The sequence below is a fragment of the Oncorhynchus gorbuscha genome, linkage group LG16, assembly GCF_021184085.1.
Source record: "Oncorhynchus gorbuscha isolate QuinsamMale2020 ecotype Even-year linkage group LG16, OgorEven_v1.0, whole genome shotgun sequence".
NCBI classification, from domain to species: Eukaryota; Metazoa; Chordata; class Actinopteri; order Salmoniformes; family Salmonidae; genus Oncorhynchus; species Oncorhynchus gorbuscha.
Window position 1 is genome coordinate 58,402,619 of NC_060188.1, and position 25,032 is coordinate 58,427,650.

Here is a 25,032-nt window from a genome sequence, read left to right on the forward strand (position 1 = left end):
CTACTATTATTCTGACATTTCACATTCTTAAAAGAAAGTGGTGATCCTAACTGACCTAAGACAGGGAATAATTTTTACTAGGATTAAATGTCAGGAATTGTGAAAAACGGAGTTTGAATGTCTTTGGCTAAGGTGTATGTAAACTTCTGACTTCTACTTGGACGAACGAACGCACACACACACACACACACACACACACACACACACACACACACACACACACACACACACACACACACACACACACACACACACACACACACACACACACACACACACACACACACACACACACACACACACACACACACACACACACACACACTATAAATCAATAGTTGTTTATTAGTCCAAAACTGCCCTTAACATTATCTTGATTGACCATGTTAGGTCATCTAACTGTTTGTTTACATGCAATTCGCTCTGTGGACTCTCCGGTTTTGTGATGAAACAAAGGTATGGTTGAATGTATTCTGCCACTGTGTCTTCTTGTTGTTCTGCCCTTAGGCCCATATATCACGGTGGTAAGGCATATGAAACATTTTATAGCAAACAACGCAGTTATCACAACACAGTTAGTTATAAGTATTTCCCCCCCTGGCTTGGCTTGGCTTGAAAGATTTTATCCACGCACTGCTGCTGGCCATTTGTTTACTGCTCGCTCCTCCCACTGAATGTGCAACACAGCGCGCTATGAGCAACAGCAAAAAGAGCTGCACTTCCTCGTTGACTGGATACACTCGCCACACACACGCACACACACGAACAAACACGACTGCATTGTTTTGATTGCATTTTACACTGGTCACTGTATCTGGAAAGTAGGCTACAAAAGGCTTGTGAACATACAATATTGAATAGGATAATTTTTCCATATCGAAAAGGATTGTAATTTACACTGTTGCTGTTTTAAGAAGCCGCCGATCAATTCAACAGGTAGGTAGGTTGTTCCCTTATTTGTTTATCTTCCCCCGTTCTTTGATATATTCCCAGACAATCTGTCAATGTGGCATTTGACTCAATACCGCTTTCGTTAATAGTTTGTTTTTGTTCTGCATAATATTTTCGAAAACATTTTGGGGGGTGGAATTCGCAAAGATAAATCGATTCCATGGTTTATGGTGGGGTAATTATTAATTTAACACTGATATTAATCTTTACGAATTATTGAATATATCAATGGAAACACTATTGAATTTGCGGCCGCTAATCTAATATGAGGAACCACGGTGCACTATGACGAGGGGCCGAGTCATTTCGGAGAAACATTACATTTTTGACCGATGAGACAATTATGCGTATTTTCTGTCTCACCAATTTGTGATGTAATGGAAATTATGGTGTGTGTGAAATTGTAGATTTTTTTTATTTTTACATGTGTAAGTAATTCCCCAAGCTAGCCATATCAATATGTTCAGGTTCCTTTGAATAGGTGTGTCAATGTCCATTAGACTATTGAATTCAATGTGCAGGCTTTATGCATATTATGTATTATCATTTAGTCTAGCAATTCAGGCTCTATTAAGCCATTATGTGCTCGGTATATAATAAGACATTGTAATATAATATGTAGTTGTTGCAGTTGTTACTATTTAGGAGAACAGTTCATCTAAAGGCTGCATATAATTCAATATCATTATAGTAAAATGTATTACAACCATTAGAGAAAGATATGATACTAATTTCCATCCAGTGTGATGTCATTACTTATGTGTATTAGTGTTACTCATAAAGTTTTTCTGTTGAATTGACCTATAGATTCCTGATGTGTGACCTCAGCATGGACCAAGTGGCCCCTCTGTCGACTTGCTACCGGTCCAGCCTCAAGGTGATACTTCACAAGGCTGTGCCACTACTACAGTAGATGAGTAGGACAATTGCATACATTGTAATGCTGGAGATGGTTGTGTATAGTACATATAGGACTACTGTATCACAACTGATAATGCAAGGCTGGATCAAAAGCATGCACACCAAATTGCTCTTAAGGACTGGAGTTGGACCACCCTTTACTCGAGGCTACTTAGTTAAGAATGTACATTTCCAAAGATCAAATGTCAGCAGAGATTTATTTTCAAATCAAGCATGTCTCGCAGCACACTCGGGGCTGCTATTCTCCTTCTCCATAAGAGAAGAGATGAAAGGAAAGATGATAAAGCCAAACATATTAAACGTGAGGATAATTGGGGAGCTGATGGACGAGAGTCTCTGTCTTTTCCACCTTCTCTACTGCCACAAAAGTAATTAGTCCCCTTGGCAACTAGGAAGAAAAAAGGCTCTCGGGACCTTGAGGGCCCTGTTTGTGGCAGCCTACCTTTTCTAAGGACGAATAGATGAATCATTAAACACTTTATGGATCAAAGGAGATGGTGTTTGTTTCTCCACCTCGAGTCTGGGGAGTTAGCCCTCAATTTTTTTAAATAAAAAATCATAAGTGCCTTACAGTATTAGACTTACAGGCGCATCTATGCCACTTTAGCGTACATCACTCCTATCAATGTCCTAGTGATTTGTTAAGGTTTCATGTGCGGCTTGGTAGTATAACGTCATTAGAAGTCTCATCTGCATCTGTAAAGGGCTAATGTTGAGATGGTTACAGTGTAGATTCAAACAGTGAGCTCGTCTCAAAGGGGCTCCATCTTAGCTAATCAAATTGTGAAGAAGAGTCTGGTTTCCCTAACCTGATTTGAAGAGGGGATGAGAGAGAGGGAAAAGAGAGAGAGGCTGATGGAGGGGGAGGAGTGGGTGGAGTTTGTTTTCTTCTCACACAGCAGCCGCCCAAGCTGTTTGTGTGAACCCTCAGAGCTGAACTGCTCAGAGCTGAACGGATGCCAGCTGCCTCAAGGGAAGATTCTAGGTCTGCTACGCTACGGAACAGGAACACCATATATGGTCGTCCAGCCTGGCTGGGAGAATATGAAAAGCCTGATGTGTTTGACTAATGATGACAGATTGGTTCTGCTGAAAGGGAGTGCCCACATAAAGCATTTTTTCCCTCTTTGCTTTTGCCTGCTCTGTTATCTTATAAGACTCTGTTTGAAGAAGTGAATTAAGTTTTTCCTAAATGATTCACAGTATCTATGGGTGATCAGCTGTTGGTCATCAGGACAGGGCTATACTTGTCTCACCTAATTTATCCAATTATGTAGACATACAGTAGTATGGGGCTTTCTCAAATGATCAGGCCAAAGAAAACAATTTGTGTCTTTTCTTATTAACTAACAGTGTGTTGTTTTCCTATGTGTTTGTCCTCTACAGCGGCAGGCAGCCTTTGACCTGTTTGAAGATCCCATGTCTCTGTTCTCTGGATACTTCCTCCCCTCAGACGATGACCAGTCTCTTCAGGAGGTGCCCTCTGGCCTCAACTGTTTCTCACACGGTATGCCACCACCACACCCTACGAATGAGTGTCACATCACTAGAGAGAGCCCTCTACTTTACACCAGTCACTTTCATAACACCTATACCAACTAATCACCCTAGCCCAAAGTCAGACCAAACTCTTCACAACTCTATTAGTCAGTTATTAGCCAGACATTATGTCACAAAGTTAACAATGTAGATCAACTGATTGCTGGCATACAAATTATTTTTCATTAATGATTAACAGAAAAACAAGTGTTGATTTGTGGTTACATAGTTTTTGATTAACAATTAACCCAAACGTTGTAAGTGAAACTCCCATCCAGGTCCATGGCAGTTAGCCATTTTAGTCTATCTGAACCCTATTTAAATATATATGGTTTAACATTTATTTTGGGGCTTTTGGCAGACACTCTTATCCAGAGCAACTTACAGTTAGTACATTGATATTAAGGTAGCTAGGTGGAACAACCACATATCACAGTCATAGTAAATATATTTTTCCTCAATAAAGTAGCAAAGTCAAGTGTGAGTGTTAGTTCACAAAAGTTTTTTAAAATGATTATTTATTATTTTGGGGGGGTTGGGTTGAGGAGGGGTGCGGGTGCTGTGGAAACATTAAACTATGTTATGACACAAGAAAGGTCTAGAATGGTTGATTCATAGAGTAAGCAAACATTTGTTTTTTCTCTCCAGACATGGGCCCCTGCTCTGTTCCCCTGTTGACCCCTTGCAGTAAGGCAGTGATGAGTCAGGCCCTGAAGGACAGTTTCAGTGGCTTCTCCAAGGTCCAACGTTGCTATGGCATCTCCAACAGTGAGTCACCTTCTACACCTGCTCATTCTATCACTTATCGTCCTCCCTTTTTCTCACTTTCCATTCTATTTTTTTTATTACAAGGATGCTATTAAGTTAACTTTGTGCTTGTTTCCTTGCTGTATTTCCTGCTAATTTTCTACCCAATTTGGATTGGAGGTCAAAGACATTTTGGGCTCATTTTCGAGTTTTCTTTAATCACTAAAAAGTAAGCTTAGTTAAGTCAAATCAAGATGAAGACTGGTGTATTTTGGTGAGGTGTCCATAGAATTGTGCTTGAAATTTTTAGTCATTTGAAATTATATTAAGCCTTATATCTTTTTACTTTATCTCTTTCACAGACCCTCGTAAGTGGACCAAACAGCATGTGATGCAGTGGCTGCACTGGGCGGCCAGTGAGTTCAGCCTGGCCAACGTCCATTTCTTTAAGTTTGACATGAACGGCCAGGAGCTGTATGACCTGGGTAAGGAGAGCTTCCTGGACCTGGCTCCAGACTTTGTGGGCGACATCCTGTGGGAGCACCTGGACCAGATGATGAAAGGTAACAATGGCATTGGAACGTTTTAGTCAGATGGTGTTTGTGTGGAAGGCAGATGGCGGAAAGAGTAGGTTTCTGACACCTATCAAAATGTTATATTTGGGTGGAAATGTTTTTTTTGTCCTGTGGAATTACTGTACCTTTTGGCTTAAAGATACACGCTAAAATCAAATAACATTATTTCTGCTGGTTCCTGACTTTTGTCCTCCATTGTTCTCTTCCAGAGTGTCAAGAGAAAGAAGAATCCATAAGCCTCAGCAGTGTTGTGCCCTCCGTAACTAACTGGATGAGCTCTAGCGGTGAGTGTCCATTAGAAAAACAAACTAACCACCAGAGGCTTCAAATCTAATTAAACATCAGATAGACAAAACAGTTTGGCTTCAGCTTCATTTGAACAACAGAAGCCTTAAGCTGTCCAGAGATGTCTCTGAGGTAGATGTGATGAGATGAGCTAAGTGGGCGTTTGTTTGTTCTTCTCTTCTTTCTGCAGGCTTTAGTCTGGAGGAGACCCAGTGTGCCCTGCAGGTGCCTGACAACAACGACAGTCTGCTTAGAGAGCTGTTTGAGACCTCAGACAAGACCGCCCTGCTGACTCCAGATCAGGAGTTCTCCATGTTCTCCAAGCCCCAGCTGAGCACGGTCAACGTCGGCTATGTCAGGAGCAACCCAGGCACAGGGCAGTTCTCCAAAGCCTGTGAGTAGGCAAACCCACTGTTGACTAGAAACTATTCATCAATGTTAATTAGTGTTCATTTTCCATCAAAGTCACATTAGAGAAAAAAAAACAAGGCAACACGTAAGCGATTCCTAAAAGGTGTTTGGTTTCAGTGATAGTTCCTAAACCTAATCCAGTTTCAGGTGAACTAAACATTCTTCTTTTTTGTTTAACCACAGTCTTGTCCCAGGACCAGAGTTTGTGTTCATTGGAGAGTGTGGATAGCATCGAGGGGCCAGAGTCCATGCTGCACTCCTGGGGCAGCCAATCCTCCCTGGCAGACAACCAGAGGGTGCCGTCCCACGACAGCTTTGAGGACGAGTACAACAGCAGCCCACTGAGTCTGGAGAAGCAGGGCCTGTCCTTCAAGGACTACGTCCAGGAGAGGAACGAGCCTGTGGAATTGGGAAAGCCTGTCATAGCTGCTGCAGTGCTGGCTGGCTTTACTGGTGAGTTCATGAACCCGGTGACACAATCAAACACATCTCATCTTGTATGGAATACTATCCATCTTTCTGTCAACCCCAGTTCAAAACAGTACACTGCAGTTGAGTATAAGCAAACGATGCCTTTTGATCGCCTTCTGACTCCTCTGCCTTTTTTTTCCTCTCAACAGGAAGTGGTCCTATCCAGCTGTGGCAGTTCCTGCTGGAGCTCCTGACTGATAAGAGTTGTCAGGCCATCATCAGCTGGACCGGAGACGGCTGGGAGTTCAAACTCACCGACCCAGATGAGGTGAGTGTCAATTGTCCTCATACAATATGTGTATATCAGGTTGTGGAGGATATGGCCAAAAGGGTTTACAGGACCAGAAAAGTATTCAACACGAGCTATCAGAGAATATCAATATGAAGTAAACGGTTCTGTTTTCCATTGGTGTTTATCATTCTCTCTCTCCCCCCAGGTGGCTAGACGCTGGGGACGCAGGAAGAACAAACCCAAGATGAATTATGAGAAGCTGAGCCGTGGCCTGCGATACTATTACGACAAGAACATAATCCACAAGACATCGGGCAAACGCTACGTCTACCGCTTCGTCTGCGACCTGCAGAACCTTCTGGGCTACTCGGCCGAAGAGCTCCACATCATGCTGGGGGTCCAGCCTGACACCGAGGATTGAATCAATTTCCGTTTTATCGAAAGGGAAGGGGTTGGAGATGGAGTCAATGGGGCTTCACTACCCCAACCTAGCAAAAGTTGCTAATGGTACCGGCCACCTGAAGGTCATTTCTGGTCATTAAACAGGTGGCACTGAGTGATGTGCACTGACAGTCGCTACACTGGTGGACAGACAGCGAACATCTCTAATTTGGAGCAGCCGCTCCTGCCTTGGCTCTTGTGCCATCAATGTGCATTGTTGTGCAAGCTTTTGGTTGAGAGGGGTGCCAGTATTTAAATCAAGCGTTCCCTCTGGGTGAAAGTGTTGTTCTGCAAATTGTAATGGATCAGCTCTGTATCCATCTGCAAAGTGGAAAGCTGTCGATTGCACAGATGATAATTGCGATCAATGTAACATAGCAGATTTTTTAATTCAAGCCTGATACTCAGCAAGTGTGGTGTTTACAGGGTCTGAATAGTGGACATTTTTACATACTGTGAATGATCTTGGGGTTACCAAATGAGAATGCTTTTGAGGTGGCGGCTCCAGCACCATAAGGTTAGGCACCACACCCTCATGGTGTAATTTTCACAATCAACTTTTACCAGTTGAATGTAGACACATGTAATCCTTTTTTGTATTACAATTATTCCAAAATATTTTATTAAATTATACAAACGAGGCAATATCTCATATTTCCATATCGCGCAAATCCATTTTTCTGGACACTGGATAAAGTCAGTTTAAATATTTTGGTTTCATTTTGTTAAGACACTCCAGGACCGGACATGTACAGAGCAGGTTGTAGATAAATACTTTTAAAAAATCTTTCTATCTGTAAAATACTGAAGACATCCATTTGGTGCATTTTCCTGATTTATTTTTTATCGAAAATACAAAATTGACATCATATCAACAATTCCCTCTGGGCAAGTCTTGAGAATATATCTAAGGATAACCAAACAAAATTTGGTAAATGCAGATGCTTCTGAAGCTGGCGTGTGGGAAGAGTCTGACTTATGGAAAATGGCAGCTAAAGACAAGTACACTGAATTTTGACTACCAAATACCAAATGCCTATTTAGACACAATCACTATCTCTTCAGAGTAAGTTACTAACTAAATATAATCCAGTGTGTAACATTCTCTATGAAATGTGATTTTAAATCATGTGTTATTTAATGTAGTGAGCTATGAAATGATTGCTGTATGTCCATTTTAAAGTGGTTGAAATTCATTAAAATCTTGATGAAAAAATATACATATATAAGTATACATATATACATAAAAATATACATATATAAGTATACATATATACATTTTCATCAAGATCTTTACATTTTCTGTTTACTTTTTGAAAATTTTAATGGATCAAAATAGCAACAAATCTCAATTGATAGGTAGATGAAAAATGGTGCCTGGAGTTTCGATGTAGAATGTATTTTTTTCTTGATTTTATGGAATAGCTAAGATTGCCTTTACTGTTGTGCTTCGTAATGCATTGTCCTGCTGACCAGCTTGCAGCTCAACTGGAATACCAGTCATTGTGGTTACTGCATTTTAACTCTATCGAAAAGGACAATTGTTATTTGGGTCCCATAGTCCCATAGGGTGGCGCACAATTGGCCCAGCGTCATCTGGGTTTGGCCGGGGTAGGCCGTCATTGTAAATAAGAATTTGTTCTTAACTGACTTGCCTAGTTAAATAAATATTCTATGAATATGCATATAAGGTTGAATGTAATGGTGTAGCAGCTATCGTAATTATGTTTTGTTGTATGTCTATCAAGGGATCTGTTTGGGCCTCGATTATTGTTTATTTCTTTTTCTGTGGCCAAAGCGACATGTACACTGCCTTCAAAGTATTCACACCCCTTGACTTTTCCACATTTTGTTGTTACAGCCTGAATTTAAAATGGATAACATTGAGTTTTCTTTGTCACTGGCCTACACCCAATACCCCATATTGTCAAAGTGGAATGATGTTTTTTCAAAACATTTACAAATGAATAAAAATGTCAAATCTGAAATATCTTGAGTCAATAAGTTTTCAACCCCTTTGTTATTACAAGTCTAAATAAGTTTAGGATTAAAAAAGGTCTTACCAAGTCACATAATAAGTTGCATGGACTGTGTGCAATAATAATGTTTAACACAGTTTTTTAATGAATACCTCTACCTATTTGTAGATCGGTAAAAAATCAGAGCATGGTGAAGTTATTAATTACATGTTGGATGGTGTATCAATACACCCAGTCACTACACAGATAGAGGCATCCGTCCTAACTCAGTTGCCAGAGTAGAAGGAAACTGCTTAGGAATTTCACAATGAGGCCAATGGTGACTTTAAAACAGAGTTTAATGGCTGTGATCGGAGAAAACTGAGGATGGATCAACAACATTGTAGTTACTCCACAATACTAACCTAATTGACAGAGTGAAAAGAAGAAAGCCTGTACAGAATACAAATATTCAAATATAAACAAACAAAATGGAGCTAAACACAGGCAAAATCCTAGAGGAAAAACTGGTTTAGTCTACTTTCACCACACACTGGGGTGTGAATACTTTCTGAAGGCACTCTATATGTTTTTTTCTAAACTATATGTGTATTTTGTTTTTATATTTAAAAACATTAGACTACTGTACTTGTAATACAATTCATATTCACTGTATATTCACTGAAGATAATAAGGCAGCCCTTTTCAAGTTGTTGTACTGATGACGGCCACACAAAGATGGAGTCAATTTTGGCATGTGCGCAATGTTATTTCTCAAACAAAAGGGTTGTGTATATGTTCTCTGAATAATTTTAGACCTCTTCTTCTATTGATTGATATTGTATAACACAATGAAAAATGAAGATCAATTTAAGAATTCTGTTGTTGGATTATTAAAATTTTGAATAGACATGTGAAGCAACAGGGTTATTGTAAAACAAAATGTTCTAATCGAATTTCGGTCTTGTTACAAAGTCTGAGCTCTGAATATATCATTGGCAGTGCGACATGCTGTGCTGTTTGCTGTAACTTAAGCTGTGCATGCCATCGGCATGCCATATACCCGTGGAACTTATTCATCATAATTACTTTAGTTAAATTACATTGTCAGCCTTTCTGTGATTTTCAAATGGAAAATGGCTTTATGACATTTTAATAAAAGCTTCATTTTTTATGACGCTTTTATTGACAGTTGATATTTAATTATAGTGAGTAGTAGATAATTATATTGGCCAAGTTTTGAAAGAACACTTAACACTTAGTTAAGTGGCTGCGGCAGGGTAGCCTAGTGGTTAGAGCGTTGGAATAGTAACAGGAAGGTTGCAAGTTCAAATCCCTGGGCTGACAAAGCACAAATCTGTCGTTCTGCCCCTGAACAGGCAGTTAACCCACTGTTCCTAGGCCGTCATTGTCAATGCACACTACCCCGTTTTACATCATATCTGAGCGGATTGCTCCATGCAAAAACTCCCACTTAAAATGGATGCATTCCAATTTAATTTATTAAGATAGTTTGTTACACAGACATATGCATACTAACACTGCTCAAGTCCAGAAGTTTAATTTGAATGCCATATTCAAAGATTAAAAAGCAATTACTCAAAAGTATTAAAACAAATTGTAGCTAGTACACTCCTTGGTTGAAGAAGGGGAAGTTCCCATGTTCACTATTCGAAACGTGAAATAATAATGTGAAACTCTAGTTACATTCATTAATCAATCAGAAACTCTGGAAAAGACTCTACCACCTTCCCTGACATCTTGACACATCACTTACCCCCCATCATATAAGTGAGAGAACATGCAAGTGAGATGTGGTGCCTCTTTTCTTGTGAGAGCATGTAGGGAGACCTCTCACATATCTGATATCATGTCCAGACAGCACCCACGTCCCGGCTCTGCACACAACCAGTTTAACACTCTACACACACAGTCCAGCTAGCCTCCTACAGCTGTGCTGACACAAGGCCTATTCCTAGTCATGGGTATTCACCTACACAACTCAAAGCCTAACTGTCAACATCTGCATCCACAATAAAGCGTGCATGTGTGTGAGAGTGATTGTGTGAGTGTGTCAACATCGACCACAGTACAACCTCTGCAATAAAGTGTGTGTGTGTGTGTGTGTGTGTGTGTGTGTGTGTGTGTGTGTGTGTGTGTGTGTGTGTGTGTGTGTGTGTGTGTGTGTGTGTGTGTGTGTGTGTGTGTGTGTGTGTGTGTGTGTGTGTGTGTGTGTGTGTGTGTGTGTGTGTGTGTGTGTGTGTGTGTGTGTGTGTGCGTGTGTTTGCGTGCGTGTGTGTGTGTTTGTGTGTGCGTGCACATATATGGGCATGGTTTACTGTCAATGCTATGAGAACAATGAGTTATGTGTGTATTTAATAACCTCTATTGCTCAACTTTGGAATACACAAACTACAAGTTGGTGTGATCTCATGAACATTTTAGGCATGTCCCTAAATGCAAATGCCATTGCCTAATACATACATAGTTGATCCAACTGCAAATTGGCTGTGCACTAAGTTTTGCGCCCACTAAGATTGCCCTTGGCTCACTTCTCATACATTCACAAACTCAGAAATAATGTTACATTTAAAGGCCATTTCAGAAACCATACAGTGGAAACAATCGTGAAGGTCAGTAAATAAATGTACATTGCCTTGAATTATCATACCTCTTATGATTTTGGTCTTGTTAACAGAATACATGCCACATGAATTACAATAATATTTTTCACAACATTTTCCCAAACTTTCCCTCCTATTACGGTCTGACAAATAATATTGGTAGAAGATAGCTGACTAATACTGCTGATGAAAAATAAACACATCAGTGTTTACTGGTAGCAGTAACCTAACCTGCGGACATATAACCAGTCTGGAGGTGGCTCCCATGTGACAGGAGCAAACAAGATCCAACTCAAGTGTATCCACACCCAACCTTAACCAAACATGGTGCAGCTATTGTGTTGATCTATTGAATGAAGTGAGCACATGACTGTCTCTCTGGCATTGTGTGCCAGTAAATGGCACTACTCTTTTGGGGGCGGATTCCGACTTAGGAAATTAAGAGAGGGCCTCCATTGTTCCTGTTCCCAAGAAAGCTAAGGTAACTGAGCTAAACGACTACCGCCCTGTAGCACTCACTTCCGTCATCATGAAGTGCTTTGAGAGACTAGTCAAGGACCATATCACCTCCACCCTACCTGACACCCTGGACCCACTCCAATTTGCTTACCGCCCAAATAGGTCCACAGACGATGCAATCTCAACCACACTGCACACTGCCCTAACCCATCTGGACAAGAGGAATACCTATGTGAGAATGCTGTTCATCGACTACAGCTCGGCATTTAACACCATAGTGCTGTCCAAGCTCGTCATCAAGCTCAAGACCCTTGGTCTCGACCCCGCCCTGTGCAACTGGGTACTGGACTTCCTGACGGGCCGTCCCCAGGTGGTGAGGGTAGGCAACAACATCTCCTCCCCGCTGATCCTCAACACGGGGGCCCCACAAGGGTGCGTTCTGAGCCCTCTCCTGTACTCCCTGTTCACCCACGACTGCGTGGCCACGCACGCCTCCAACTCAATCATCAAGTTTGCGGACGACACAACAGTGGTAGGCTTGATTACCAACAACGACGAGACGGCCTACAGGAAGGAGGTGAGGGCCCTCGGAGTGTGGTGTCAGGAAAATAACCTCACACTCAACGTCAACAAAACTAAGGAGATGATTGTGGACTTCATGAAACAGCAGAGGGAACATCCCCCTATCCACATTGATGGGACAGTAGTGGAGAGGGTAGTAAGTTTTAAGTTCCTCGGCGTACACATCACAGACAAACTGAATTGGTCCACCCACACAGACAGCATCGTGAAGAAGGTGCAGCAGCTCCTCTTCAACCTCAGAAGGCTGAAGAAATTCGGCTTGTCACCAAAAGCACTCACAAACTTCTACAGATGCACAATCGAGAGCATCCTGTCGGGCTGTATCACCGCCTGGTACGGCAACTGCTCCACCCACAACCGTAAGGCTCTCCAGAGGGTAGTGAGGTCTGCACAACGCATCACCGGGGGCAAACTACCTGCCCTCCAGGACACCTACACCACCCGATGTCACAGGAAGGCCATAAATATCATCAAGGACAACAACCACCCGAGCCACTGCCTGTTCACCCCGCTATCATCCAGAAGGCGAGGTCAGTACAGGTGCATCAAAGCTGGGACCGAGAGACTGAAAAACAGCTTCTATCTCAAGGCCATCAGACTGTTAAACAGCCACCACTAACATTGAGTGGCTGCTGCCAACACACTGACTCAACTCCAGCCACTTTAATAATAGGAATTGATGGGAAATGATGTAAAATATATCACTAGCCACTTTAAACAATGCTACCTAATATAATGTTTACATACCCTACATTATTCATCTCATATGTATATGTATATACTGTACTCTATATCATCTACTGTATCTTTATGTAATACATGTATCACTAGCCACTTTAACTATGCCACTTTGTTTACATACTCATCTCATATGTATATACTGCACTCAATACCATCTACTGTATATTGCCTATGCCGCTCTGTACCATCACTCACTCATATATCTTTATGTACATATTCTTTATCCCCTTACACTTCTGTCTATAAGTTAGTAGTTTTGGAATTGTTAGCTGGATTACTTGTTGGTTATTACTGCATTGTCGGAACTAGAAGCACAAGCATTTCACTACACAAACCATGTGTATGTGACAAATAAAAGTTGATTTGATTTGATTTGAACACCTTTCCTACGCACTTCTCAGTAGTTGGTATTCAGACTTACCTTGTGCAGTAGTGATGTGCAGTTCGCAAAGGATTCATTCTTTTTTAACAACTCTTTTTACTGACTCATGATTTGTTTTTCTGAGTGACTCTCATTTTGTTGTTCATTTGACTTGCTGGCCTCAATGGCAGCAGATTTAATATGCACTCCTCTGGCTCCGGAGACGTGCTCCCAGTGCTCTGAACGAAATACTGTAAAATAGATCATGTTGAAGGCACAGGCAGCAATAACAGCATAGAGAAGAAAAGTACATGTTTAAAACTGGTAATTGATCACATGAATAAATGCAATTAATTGATTATTATTATCAATGGGACATTGCCTGGTGTAGGGTGCCGTCTTTCGGATGGGACGTTAAACGGGTGTCCTGACTCTCTGTGGTCACTAAAGATCCCATGGCATTTATCGTAAGAGTAGTGGTGTTAACCCTGGTGTCCTGGCTAAATTCCCAATCTGGCCTTCACACCATCATAGCCTCCTCATCATCCCCAATTTACAATTGGCTCATTCATCCCCCTCCCCTCCCCTGTAACTATTCCCCAGGTTGTTGCTGTAAATGAGAATGTGTCCTCAGTCAACTTACCTGGTAAACTAAGTGTAAAATGATGGACAGCTTTGTAGAGCCAAAACATACACACGGTCTCAACAAACTCAAACTTGAGGGGTACTGCAGATGGAGAATGATATTGTGCTTAGCACCCTCATGGCACCCTCACATATTTTCCACCATAATTTGCAAATAAATTCATTTAAAATCCTACAATGTGATTTTCTGGATTTTTTTTCTCATTTTGTCTGTCATAGTTTAAGTATACATATGATGAAAATGACAGGCCTCTCTCATCTTTTTAAGTGGAAGAACTTGCACAATTGGTGGCTGACTAAATACATTTTTGCTCAACTGTATATATTACCAGTCAAAAGGGTTTTTCTTTGTATGTGGATATTAGCTACTGATGATGGCTCCCAATAGTGGCTAATATTTAACATTTTTCAAATTTTAAAATAAAATGGAGAAAAGCCTGGGTATATAATTAAAACATTCTAAAGGGCATACATCAACTCGGCAAGTTCAGCCCTAAAGAAGCTTATAGCTTGGGGCTCCAAATTTCATACACTAAAATTATGAGGGCACATAATAAAAATTCTGAATAACGGCCCAGCTATTTATAGCTTATGTCACTGTGTTAAAGGGGCCACAATGCATGTCATGTTGATGTGATTTTCAGTTTGCCTGGTTTCACATTTGTCTCCAATTATCAAAGTGGGAAAATCCCCCCCAGAAATTGCAATGTGTATTTACAATCAAATCAAAAAAACAAATCAAATCAAATTAGTTGTCACGCGCCAAATACAGCAGGTGTAGATTTTACCGTGAAATGCTTACGAGCCCTTTCACAACAATGCAGAGTGAAAAAGTAAGAAAAATGTGACAAAAAATGTGACAAAAAAATATTAAAAACCGTAACACTAAATAATAATAACGAGGCTATATACAAGGAGTACCGGTACCGACTCAATGTGCAGGGATATAAGTAGTTGAGGAAATTGAGGTAATATGTACATGTAGGTAGTGGTAAAAGTGACAAGGCAATCAGGATAGATAATAAACAGAGTAATAGCAGCGTATGTAAAGTGTGTGAAAGAGTGTGAAAGTATGTTTATGTGTGTGTGTGTGTGTGTGTGTGTGTGTGTGTGTGTGTGTGTGTGTGTGTGTGTGTGTGTGTGTGTGTGTGTGTGTGTGTGTGTGTGTGTGTGTGTGTGTGTGTGTGTGTGTGTGTGTGTGTGTGTGTGTGTGTGTGTGTGTGTGTGTGTGTGTGTGTGTGTGTGTGTGTGTGTGTGTGTGTGTGTGTGTGTCAGTGTAGTATATGTGAGTCCAATGAGTGTGCATAGAGTCATTGCAAAAAAAAAGGGGGTCAATATGCCCAATGGCACAGCTGTAGAACTTTTGGAGGATCTTTTGGAGGATCTGAGGGCCCATGCCAAATCTTTTCAGTCTCCTGAGGGAGAAGAGGCGTTGTCGTGTTGGTGTGTTTGGACCATGATAGGTCCTTAGTGTTGTGGACACCGAGGAACTTGAAGCTCTCGACCTGCTCCACTACAGCCCCGCCAATGTGAATGGGGGTGTGCTCGGCCCTCCTTTTCCTGTAGTCCACGATCAGCTCCTTTTGTCTTGCTGATGTTGAGGGAGAGGTTATTGTCCTCGTACCACACTGCCAGGTCTCTGATATCCTCCCAATAAGCTGTCTCATCGTCTTTGGTGATCAGGCCTATCAGCTTCATGGTGTCTGCAAACTTAATGATTGTGTTGAAGTCGTGCGCGGCCATGCAGTCGTGGGTGAACAGGACGTACAAGAGGGGACTAAGCACGCAACCCTGAGGGGGTTTGGAGATTCCACTTCTCCAAATGGATTACTTCTTTACCTAGTTATTTTTAATAGCTCTTATGAATTTATAAATGACAGTGTATGGGGAATGCTATTATTCATATTTTATATTTTTTCACTTGACCTTATTCATGGTTTTCTCACTTTTAAAGGTGGGGGAATTTTGGGGAATTAAGTCAAGGTCAGAATATGGCATATCTGTAGATACGCCTCCGGCACAGATCTCCACCTCAAACAAATAGCAGCTGAATAGCATGCTATTCTCATGCTTAAGTTGAGGGTCAGAATACACGTAGAGAGAAAAGTCCATAAAAAAGCAATGAAGTTCCATTTACGCACGCTTAACCTGGTTCTGAATCGGCCCCTTGAGGAACATGCTGTTCTACAGTGAAGGACAACACTGAAGTGTACAGAACATGTTTTCTTATGAATGAGTGTGTGGAAGAACTAGCAGTATATATGGTTTGAAGGAGTAGAAGTCTGTCATCTACAGGCAATTGCTGAACAACTGCTGCTTCACCCTCTGTTATGTGATTCATGCTCAGATAGAGAACTGTCAACTGAAAGTGACTGAAGCCTACGGCTATGAATACATCTTCAAGTAGAAAACCTATAGATATACTGTTGATATAAAAATAATATTCTATTTAAATTCATTTCTATGGATCATACCTTAGTCTTACTGAATACGGGGGACCTGTTAGACAACACTATGGTCATTTAACTTGGTCTATCGTGAAATTGTGGATGTATAAAGTTGAAAGAAAACAGTAAGATGGCTATTTCGGTAACGTATGATTAATATTATAAATTACTTTATTTTTTCCATAGTAAATATGCAAATTCAGATTGCAAATGGCTTTAAGCGAATAACATAGAATTTGGGAGAGGTCACACAAATCACCCATAAAACCGACACTCTTGTTGGCTTCACTTACATGTATCCCTGAGTTCACTAAGAACATTTTAAAATGAATCACAATATAGGTATCATTGGTTTTTTTTGTTCTTATGCAAACATACTGGAAGTGTGTGTCTATGAGAGTCAACCTCCAAGTGCCTGTCAAAATGAGCAGGTTGTCAGACAGAGTTTTCTTCAAAGACACTTGTTTATTTAGATGCAAGGTATGATAGATAGCAAATAGAACTGAGCGTGGTTTATCCAAACCAATCACATGTAATAATAATGTCTCACTTTCATGTTGCAGCTTCAAAATGACATAGTTGGATATTTGACGTTTCATTTCTACAAAAAAACATTGTTCCAGTGTTCAAAAACAACTCATGTAAATGGAATTGAAGTGGACTTAAATACTGAACCTTGAGGAGCCCCGTTAAAGTTATTGGACCTCACGGATTGAGTTTAGTCACACAGTAACAGACCTTCCCACTTCCACAGAGACACAGACATTACAGTCCTGTCTCCACACTGGCCCATACAGTAAGGATGGCAGTGCACAGTAGCATTACTGAGTGTATGTTAGCAATAAAGGTTAACATCTCCATCTGCCTTCACTGGCAATCCGTGTGGGAGAGAAAACACCTCCCCCACAACTGAAAAGACAAAATGGCGCTTACGAAACAAAATCTAGCCCACCACCGTGAGTCTTTCTTTATAAATAATGGTAAATCAGATGGTGCCTTGAGGCATGTTATTTATCTCGGTTATATAACTTAGATGTATCTGTATCATATTATGAACTCAGTAGCTGCCTATCTAATGTGCTACATACAAAAATTATGTTTGTCCCTTTTCTTATACTATATAAAAAATCTGATTATAAGTTGCTATAACAATACCATAAACCTCTGTATAATATAATGGTATTCTTGTATAACAGTGTTAGATCACATTTTACAAAGGCCTCAGATACACTACAAAGATGAATGAACGAGTCAGCCTGCCCCTTCTACCACATTGCAAATTAAAACCAGTCACAGAAGGATTCCACTGCCTACTCCAAAAACACTTTAATGGCCTTTTCCTGGAAACTCCTGTTCATATCTTGAGTGTTACCGTCAATGGGCAGCACAACTGATTATGCAGGTCTGTGACAATAGGACTTATTACACCCCAGATAGCACCCTCTTAATGAACACTTGATTAACATCTGCTATCTTTGAAACTGGATTTTTAGAAAATATTGACCCAATGAGTAGGCCCACCTACAATGAGCATATGGAATTGTCAGAGGTTTACTCACTAACTGTGTTATTGCCTCAGGAATATATAAAAGACAGATAATTATGTGTACACACATACCATGCAATGACAGGTGTGTTACTGTACAGTAGGATACTGTACAGATAGGGCTGTTTTTGGTTTTCCACGTTCATTGTTTTGTAGTGTTCATGTTTATCCGTTTTTGATTAAACATGAGTCAATATAACCACGCTGCGTTTTGGTCCTCCTCTACTTCACCACAGGAAAACCCTGACAGAATCACCCACCAACCAAGGACCAAGGACCAAGCGGCGTGGTATCGGGCAAAAGCAGCAGCAGGAGAAGGAACAGAGGCAGCAGCAACAGGAGCAGCAGCAGCAGCAGTGGGAGATGCTGCACTATTTGGATAAATGGACTTGGGAGGAGATCCTTGATGGAGAAGGACCCTGGGCAGAGCCATGGATGGAATTGGAGCTGTCGGTGAAGCAGAGTGCTGAGTCTGAGAGTATGGAGGATCTATTGGACAGAGTAGAAAGAAAGCTGTTGGTTTGGCATAGTATGCACGGCATACCAGTGCCAGCACCACGCATCAGGCCTACAGTGCGTCCCGCCTGTCCAGCGCTGCCGGAGCCTTCCTCCTCTCCAGCGCAGCCAGAGTCTCCCACCTGTCCGGCGTTGTCAGAGCTACCGCCCCTCATGCCAGAGGCGCCAGAGCCCCTCATTCCAGAGGCACCAGTGCTCCTCAGTCCAGCGCTACCAGAGCCTTTTTCTCCTGTCTGCCCAGCGCCGTCTGAGCTACCAGTCTGCCCAGCGCCGTCTGAGCTACCAGTCTGCCCAGCGCCGCCAGTGCCGCCAGTCTGCCCAGCGCCGCCAGTGCCGCCAGTCTGCCCAGCGCCGCCAGTGCCGCCAGTCTGCCCAGCGCCGCCAGTGCCGCCAGTCTGCCCAGCGCCGTCTGAGCTACCAGTCTGCCCAGCGCCGCCAGTCTGCCCAGCGCCGCCAGTGCCGCCAGTCAGCCAGGATCCGCCAGTCTGCCAGGATCCACCAGTCTGCCAGGATCCGCCAGTCTGCCAGGATCCGCCAGTCAGCCAGGATCCGCCAGTCAGCCAGGATCCGCCAGAACTGCCAGTCAGCTAGGATCCGCCAGTCTGCCAGGATCCGCCAGAACTGCCAGTCGGCCAGGATCTGCCAGTCAGCCAGGATCTGCCAGTCAGCCAGGATCCGCCAGTCGGCCAGGATCTGCCAGTCAGCCAGGATCAGTTAGATCCACCAGTCTGCCAGGATCCGCCAGTCTGCCAGGATCCGCCAGTCTGCCAGGATCCGCCAGTCAGCCAGGATCCGCCAGTCAGCCAGGATCCGCCAGTCTGCCAGGATCCGCCAGAACTGCCAGTCGGCCAGGATCTGCCAGTCAGCCAGGATCTGCTAGTCAGCCAGGATCTGCCAGTCAGCCAGGATCAGTTAGATCCGCCATTCAGCCAGGATCCGCCAGAAGTGCCAGTCAGCCAGGATCTGCCCGAACTGCCAGTCGGCCAGTATCTGCCAGTCTGCCAGGATCCGCCAGAACTGCCAGTCGGCCAGGATCTGCCAGTCAGCCAGGATCTGCCAGTCAGCCAGGATCCGCCAGTCGGCCAGGATCTGCCAGTCGGCCAGGATCTGCCAGTCAGCCAGGATCTGCTAGTCAGCCAGGATCTGCCAGTCAGCCAGGATCAGTTAGATCCACCAGTCTGCCAGGATCTGTCAGAAGTGCCAGTCAGCCAGGATCCGCCAGTCGGCCAGGATCCGCTAGTCAACCAGAATCCGGCCAGTCGGCCAGGATCCGCCAGTCGGCCAGGATCCCCCAGTCGGCCAGGATCCGCCAGTCGGCCAGGATCCGCCAGTCAGCCAGGATCAGTTAGATCCGCCATTCAGCCAGGATCCGCCAGTCTGCCAGGATCCACCAGTCAGCCAGGATCCGCCAGAAGTGCCAGCCAGCCAGGATCTGCCGGAACCACCAGCCAGCCAGGATCTGGTAGATCCATCAACCTGCCTGAGCTTCCTCTCACTCCTGAGCTTCCTCTCACTCCTGAGCTTCCCCTCGGTCCCGAGCTTCCCCTCGGTCCCAAGCTACCTCAGTCCAGTGGGGCCCATTGTTAGGTTTCCTAGGCCAAGGTTAGCGGCGAGGGTCGCCACTCAAGGGACACTAAGGAGGTGGACTAAGACAATTATGGAGTGGGGTCCACGTCCAGCGCCAGCGCCAGAGCCGCCACCGCGGAGAGATGCCCACCCAGACCCTCCCCTATAGGTTTAGGTTGTGCGTTCGGAGTCCGCACCTTGGGGGGGGGGGGGGGGGGGGTTCTGTCACGTTCTGTCCATCGTTCGTATGTGTTTTCCTTGTTTTAGTGTTAGTCAGGACGTGAGCTGGGTGGGCATTCTATGTTGTGTGTCTGGTTTGTCTATTTCTATGTTTGGCCTGATATGGTTCTCAATCAGAGGCAGGTGTTAGTCATTGTCTCTGATTGGGAACCATATTTAGGTAGCCTGTTTTGTGTTGGGTTTTGTGGGTGATTTTTCTTGTCTCTATGTTTTGCACCAGATAGGGCTGTTTTTGGTTTTCCACGTTCATTGTTTTGTAGTGTTCATGTTTATCCGTTTTTGATTAAACATGAGTCAATATAACCACGCTGCGTTTTGGTCCTCCTCTACTTCACCACAGGAAAACCCTGACACGAATAAAATGGTTAAATTATAAGCCTAGCTGGTTTAGCCACAGAAAAGGATATACCAACCTTCCCGCTAACCATGATTGGCTGAGATAATGAGTGGGCTGGACATGCTCAAAGATGAGTTTGGATTGGTAATATAGCGTGCTTCTGTCTATTTGAGTGGGTCAGTACGTGTAGGTAATCCTGTCTAATTATGCTTTTTAAAATATATATTGCATTGTAGATCTGCATAAGTGTGCTCTCCACTGTACTAATTCTACGGAATTAGAGTGTGATAGCTAAGGAGATGGAGAAAACACCGGTATACGGATTACATCTTCAAACTAAGGGCAACCATGGCATCAGTGATAGGGAGAAGTGGCCATTGTCAGGACCCGGTTACGAACCCGGATCTCCGGAGTGAGAAACAGTCACTTAACCAACTGAGCCACGAATAGTCGGCAGAACCCAGAAGATGAGGCAGACACAGCAGTACTTGAGACGGTGTATTTAATGAAGTAAAAAGTGAAGTTCTTCAGGAAAACATGTAACTCCACAACCTCAAACGGAATCCTACAAGAACAAAGGTAATCCTCCAAGACAAAAAAGGTAAATCCACAAGGTGGAAGGTAAAGCACAAAAAGCCTCAAAAGATACTCAAAAAAAAAACAAGAACAAAAAACAGAATTCCACAAGAGAGTCCACCGGGATCAACAAGAGTTCTCAGAGTACTAGGGCTGGGTGCTAACATACAAACACAGAGCAAAGAACAGAGGAAAACAAAGGGTTTAAATACAATCAGGGGAAACGAGGCACAGGTGCAAATAATAATGGGGATCAAGGGAAAACAAAAGGTCAAAAGGCACAATGGGGGCATCTAGTGACCAAAAACCGGAACAACCCTGGCCAAATCCTGACAGCCATTCCATGTAAGATAGTGTAGATAGCTCCATTTCAGACATTACATGTTTTTAATTTTGACAGAAAGTCATTTTCATTTCAAGTTAACATGTACTGTTAGCTAGCTAGCTAATGTTAGCTGGCTGGCTGGCTTGCTAGATAACGTTACATGTATGATCTTATTATTCACATAAGCCATTTGTTTTGCTTGTTATAGCTTAATGTTAGCTAGCTAACATTGAACCTGGTTGGTTAGCTACCTGCAGATTCATGCAGGGTAGTAACGTCATGAGTTGGGATTATGGTTCATTGTTTACCTAGCTAGCTAGCTACATGTCTTAACAAAAGACTCCACCATGCATGTAAGTCGCTTTGGATAAAAGCGTCTGCTAAATGGCATATATTATTATTATTATTATTATTAAGTAACCACATCAATAGAATGTCACTGCGACAACTGTTGATAGACGCAGCTGGTAAATAACTGATGAATTTACAAACGCTCAACACCTGTTGAATATGGCCGGTGTCAGTAAACGTTGGCAAAAAAGTGCAAATTTTTGCCAGCAGCACAGTTGCAGTCACCAACACTCTGGATAACATAAAAGCAGCCTAACCAGTGCTGCTAGGGTGAATAAAATGGTCAGCAAGCTGTTCTCTCATTTGCGTCTGGAAGTAGCTAGCAAGCTAGCCAACATAGCTTGGGTGCTTGACTGCTGTTGTTAGAACAGAATGCTTGGATCAACCCTTAAAGAGATGTGTGGGGCTAAAGCTTAAAAATATGTGAACGATGCTGAATGGGTGTAAACAAAGAAGAGTTCTCCAGTAGGTAACAAAACATTCAAAGGCCATTTTCTCAAAAGTGAGATTACAAGTATATAAACTTTCAAAGCAGAATTACTTTCCCATTGTTCATCCAATGCAGTGTATGATATACAATTTTATAGCCCTGTGTCTCTGCTTTTATCCAATGTAAAAAACACCATTTCAAATTTTGCAATATAAATCGGTCACATTTTTGGAATCTGGTCAGAATTCGACTCCTGGTATCACATGAATACAAATAAGACATAGAAAATGTGTAGAATTGCAAGAAATTAGCTTTAAAACTTCTCAATGTTCTTTTCGCTTGATGGCCTAACATGTAGAATTGCAGAATATTTAATTTAAAACTGCAAATTTTTCCCTCTGCCAACAAAAGACTGGTTTGAACAGTTTGAGACAGTTTGGGGTCATATGGGTTTGAGGTAAGGGTTTGTTACTATGCCAATAAATGATCAAATCCATTAGGACTTTTGTCACCTAGGACATTTGTGTGACCGGACAATCACAAATAGTACTTGAGTACCCCTGCTATAGGCCTACAAAACATAAATGGCTCCGTATACCGGTGTTAGCCTCCCATGCATAAAACAACTTTCTTTCCCTAACACTAAAACTGAAACTAAATAATATAAAAACTGAAACTGGATAAAAACTAGTAAATCAAGTATGAAAACGAACTGATACTAAACTTAATTTTAAATAATCTAATAGAAAAAACTATAAAAACCTTGACACACACACAGTAAAGACTCTCTCTGACCAAACAGTTCTGTTTACTGTACTACACTGTGTGTTGTTTTGTTGTCAGGTTACCCGGTGGCTGCTCAGTTCCAGGAACAGTGCTATGGGAGGTCCAGCCAGTGAGCCAGTCAAACAGCTCCATCTGCAAGTAGTTACCTGAGAAACTGCCCCTGGCACTGCCATTGACGTCACACCCTAAATAAGAATAAGGAAATGTGCTGCTGGTCTTCAGCCAACTGAGGTTGGAGCAGATCCCCAGCCAAGCACCCCTCTCGTGCTTGTTCACTCATGTACTGTACACTCAGAGAACCCCCACCCCCCACCACCTCAGTACACACGTATAGTACTAGTCAAACGTTTGGAAACACCTACTTATTCAAGGGTTTTTCTTTATTCTTTACAATTTTCTACATTGTAGAATAATAGTGAATACATCAAAACTATGAAATAACGTATAATGTAGTAACCAAAAAAAAGTGTTAAACATATATTTGAGATTCTTGAAAGTAGCCACCCTTTGCCTTGATGACAGGTTTGCAAACTCTTGGCAATCTCTCAACCAGCTTCACATGGAATGCTTTTCCAAAAGTCCTGAAGGAGTTCCGACATATGCTGAGCACTTGTTGGCAGCTTTTCCTTCACTCTGCGGTCCAACTCATCCCAAACCATCTCAATTGGGTTGAGGTCGGGTGATTGTGGAGCCCAGGTCATCTGATGCAACACTCCATCACTCTCCTTCTCGGAGAGCCCTTACACAGCCTGGAGGTGTGTTGGGTCATTGTCCTGTTGAAAAACAAATGATAGTCCCACTAAGCACAAACCAGATGGGATGGCGTATCGCTGCAGAATGCTGTGGTAGCCATGCTGGTTAAGTGTGCCTTGAATTCTAAATAAATCACAGACAGTGTCACCAGCAAAGCACCCCCACTGAGGTGCAGTTAACTCTAATGAACCTATCCTCTGCAGCAGAGGTAACTCTGGGTCTTCCTTTCCTATGGCGGTCGGCATAAGAGCCAGTTTCATCATGGCGCTCTATGGTTTTTGCGACTCTGCTTGAAGAAACTTTCAAAGTTCTTGAAATGTTCCGGATTGACTGGCTCCAGGCCATCTGTAAGTATTTTCTAGGTAAAGCTCCGCCTTATCTCAGCTCACTGGTCAACATAGCAACACCCACCCTTAGCACACTCTCCAGCAGGTATATTTCACTGGTCATCCCCAAAGCCAACACCTAATTGGTCGCCTTTCCTTCCAGTTCTCTGCTGCCAATGACTGGAACGAATTACAAAAATCTCCATCACTCATTTTGAGTGTCAGCAGTCAGAGCAGCTTACCAATCGCTGCAGATGTACACAGACCATCTGGAAATAACCATCTCCATATTTGTTTTTGTTTTTATGTTATTTTGCACACCAGTATCTCTACTTGCACATCCTCATCTGCACATATATCACTCTAGTGTAAATTGCTTAATTATAAATGATTCACCACTATTGGCATATTTATTGCCTTACCTCCTTACTTAATTTGCTCACACTGTATACAGAATTTAATGTTGTGTTATTGACGGTACGTTTTGTTTATCCCATCTGTAACTCTGTGTTGTTGTTTTTGTCGCACTGCTTTGCTTTATCTTGGCCAGGTCGCAGTTGTAAATGAGAACTTGTTCTCAACTGGCCTACCTGGTTAAATAGGGCTATCTTCTGTATACCACCCTTACCTTGTCACAACTGATTGGCTCAAACGCATTAAGAAGGAAAGAAATTCCAGAAATTAACTTTTCATAAAGGCCCACCTGTTAATTGAAATGCATTCCAGGTGACTACTTCATGAAGCTGGTTGAGAGAATGACAAGAGTGTGCAAAGCTGTCATCAAGGCAAAGGATGGCTACTTTGAAGAATCTCAAATAGAAAATATATTTTGATTTGTTTAACACTTTTTTGCTTACTACATGATTCCATATGTGTTATTTCATTGTTTT

At 42.5% G+C, this 25,032-nt stretch overlaps 1 protein-coding gene across 2 annotated transcripts; it reads left to right on the forward strand.

Annotated features, from left to right (window-relative positions):
- Positions 1-713: 713 nt before the first annotated feature.
- Positions 714-9,705, forward strand: LOC123999671 (protein C-ets-2-like). 2 transcript variants are annotated; one of them, XM_046305651.1, is made up of 10 exons: positions 714-940; positions 1,759-1,828; positions 3,259-3,379; positions 4,060-4,179; positions 4,521-4,721; positions 4,943-5,017; positions 5,209-5,412; positions 5,613-5,882; positions 6,050-6,168; positions 6,338-9,705. In XM_046305651.1, the coding sequence occupies exons 2-10, from the start codon at positions 1,766-1,768 to the stop codon at positions 6,551-6,553; spliced, it is 1,389 nt and encodes a 462-aa protein (XP_046161607.1). In that variant the 5' UTR covers positions 714-940; positions 1,759-1,765; the 3' UTR covers positions 6,554-9,705. The 2 variants fall into 2 exon arrangements, with proteins under 2 accessions (XP_046161607.1, XP_046161606.1); XM_046305650.1 differs by having other exon boundaries at positions 714-936.
- Positions 9,706-25,032: the final 15,327 nt, after the last annotated feature.

Excerpts from the sequence above, each read along its gene's own strand:
- LOC123999671 (XM_046305651.1), top strand. The coding sequence starts at position 1,766 with ATGTGTGACCTCAGCATGGACCAAGTGGCCCCTCTGTCGACTTGCTAC. Across the intron at positions 1,829-3,258 it reads GCTACCGGTCCAGCCTCAAG|CGGCAGGCAGCCTTTGACCT; the intron begins GTGATACTTCAC and ends TGTCCTCTACAG. Across the intron at positions 4,180-4,520 it reads TTGCTATGGCATCTCCAACA|ACCCTCGTAAGTGGACCAAA; the intron begins GTGAGTCACCTT and ends TCTCTTTCACAG.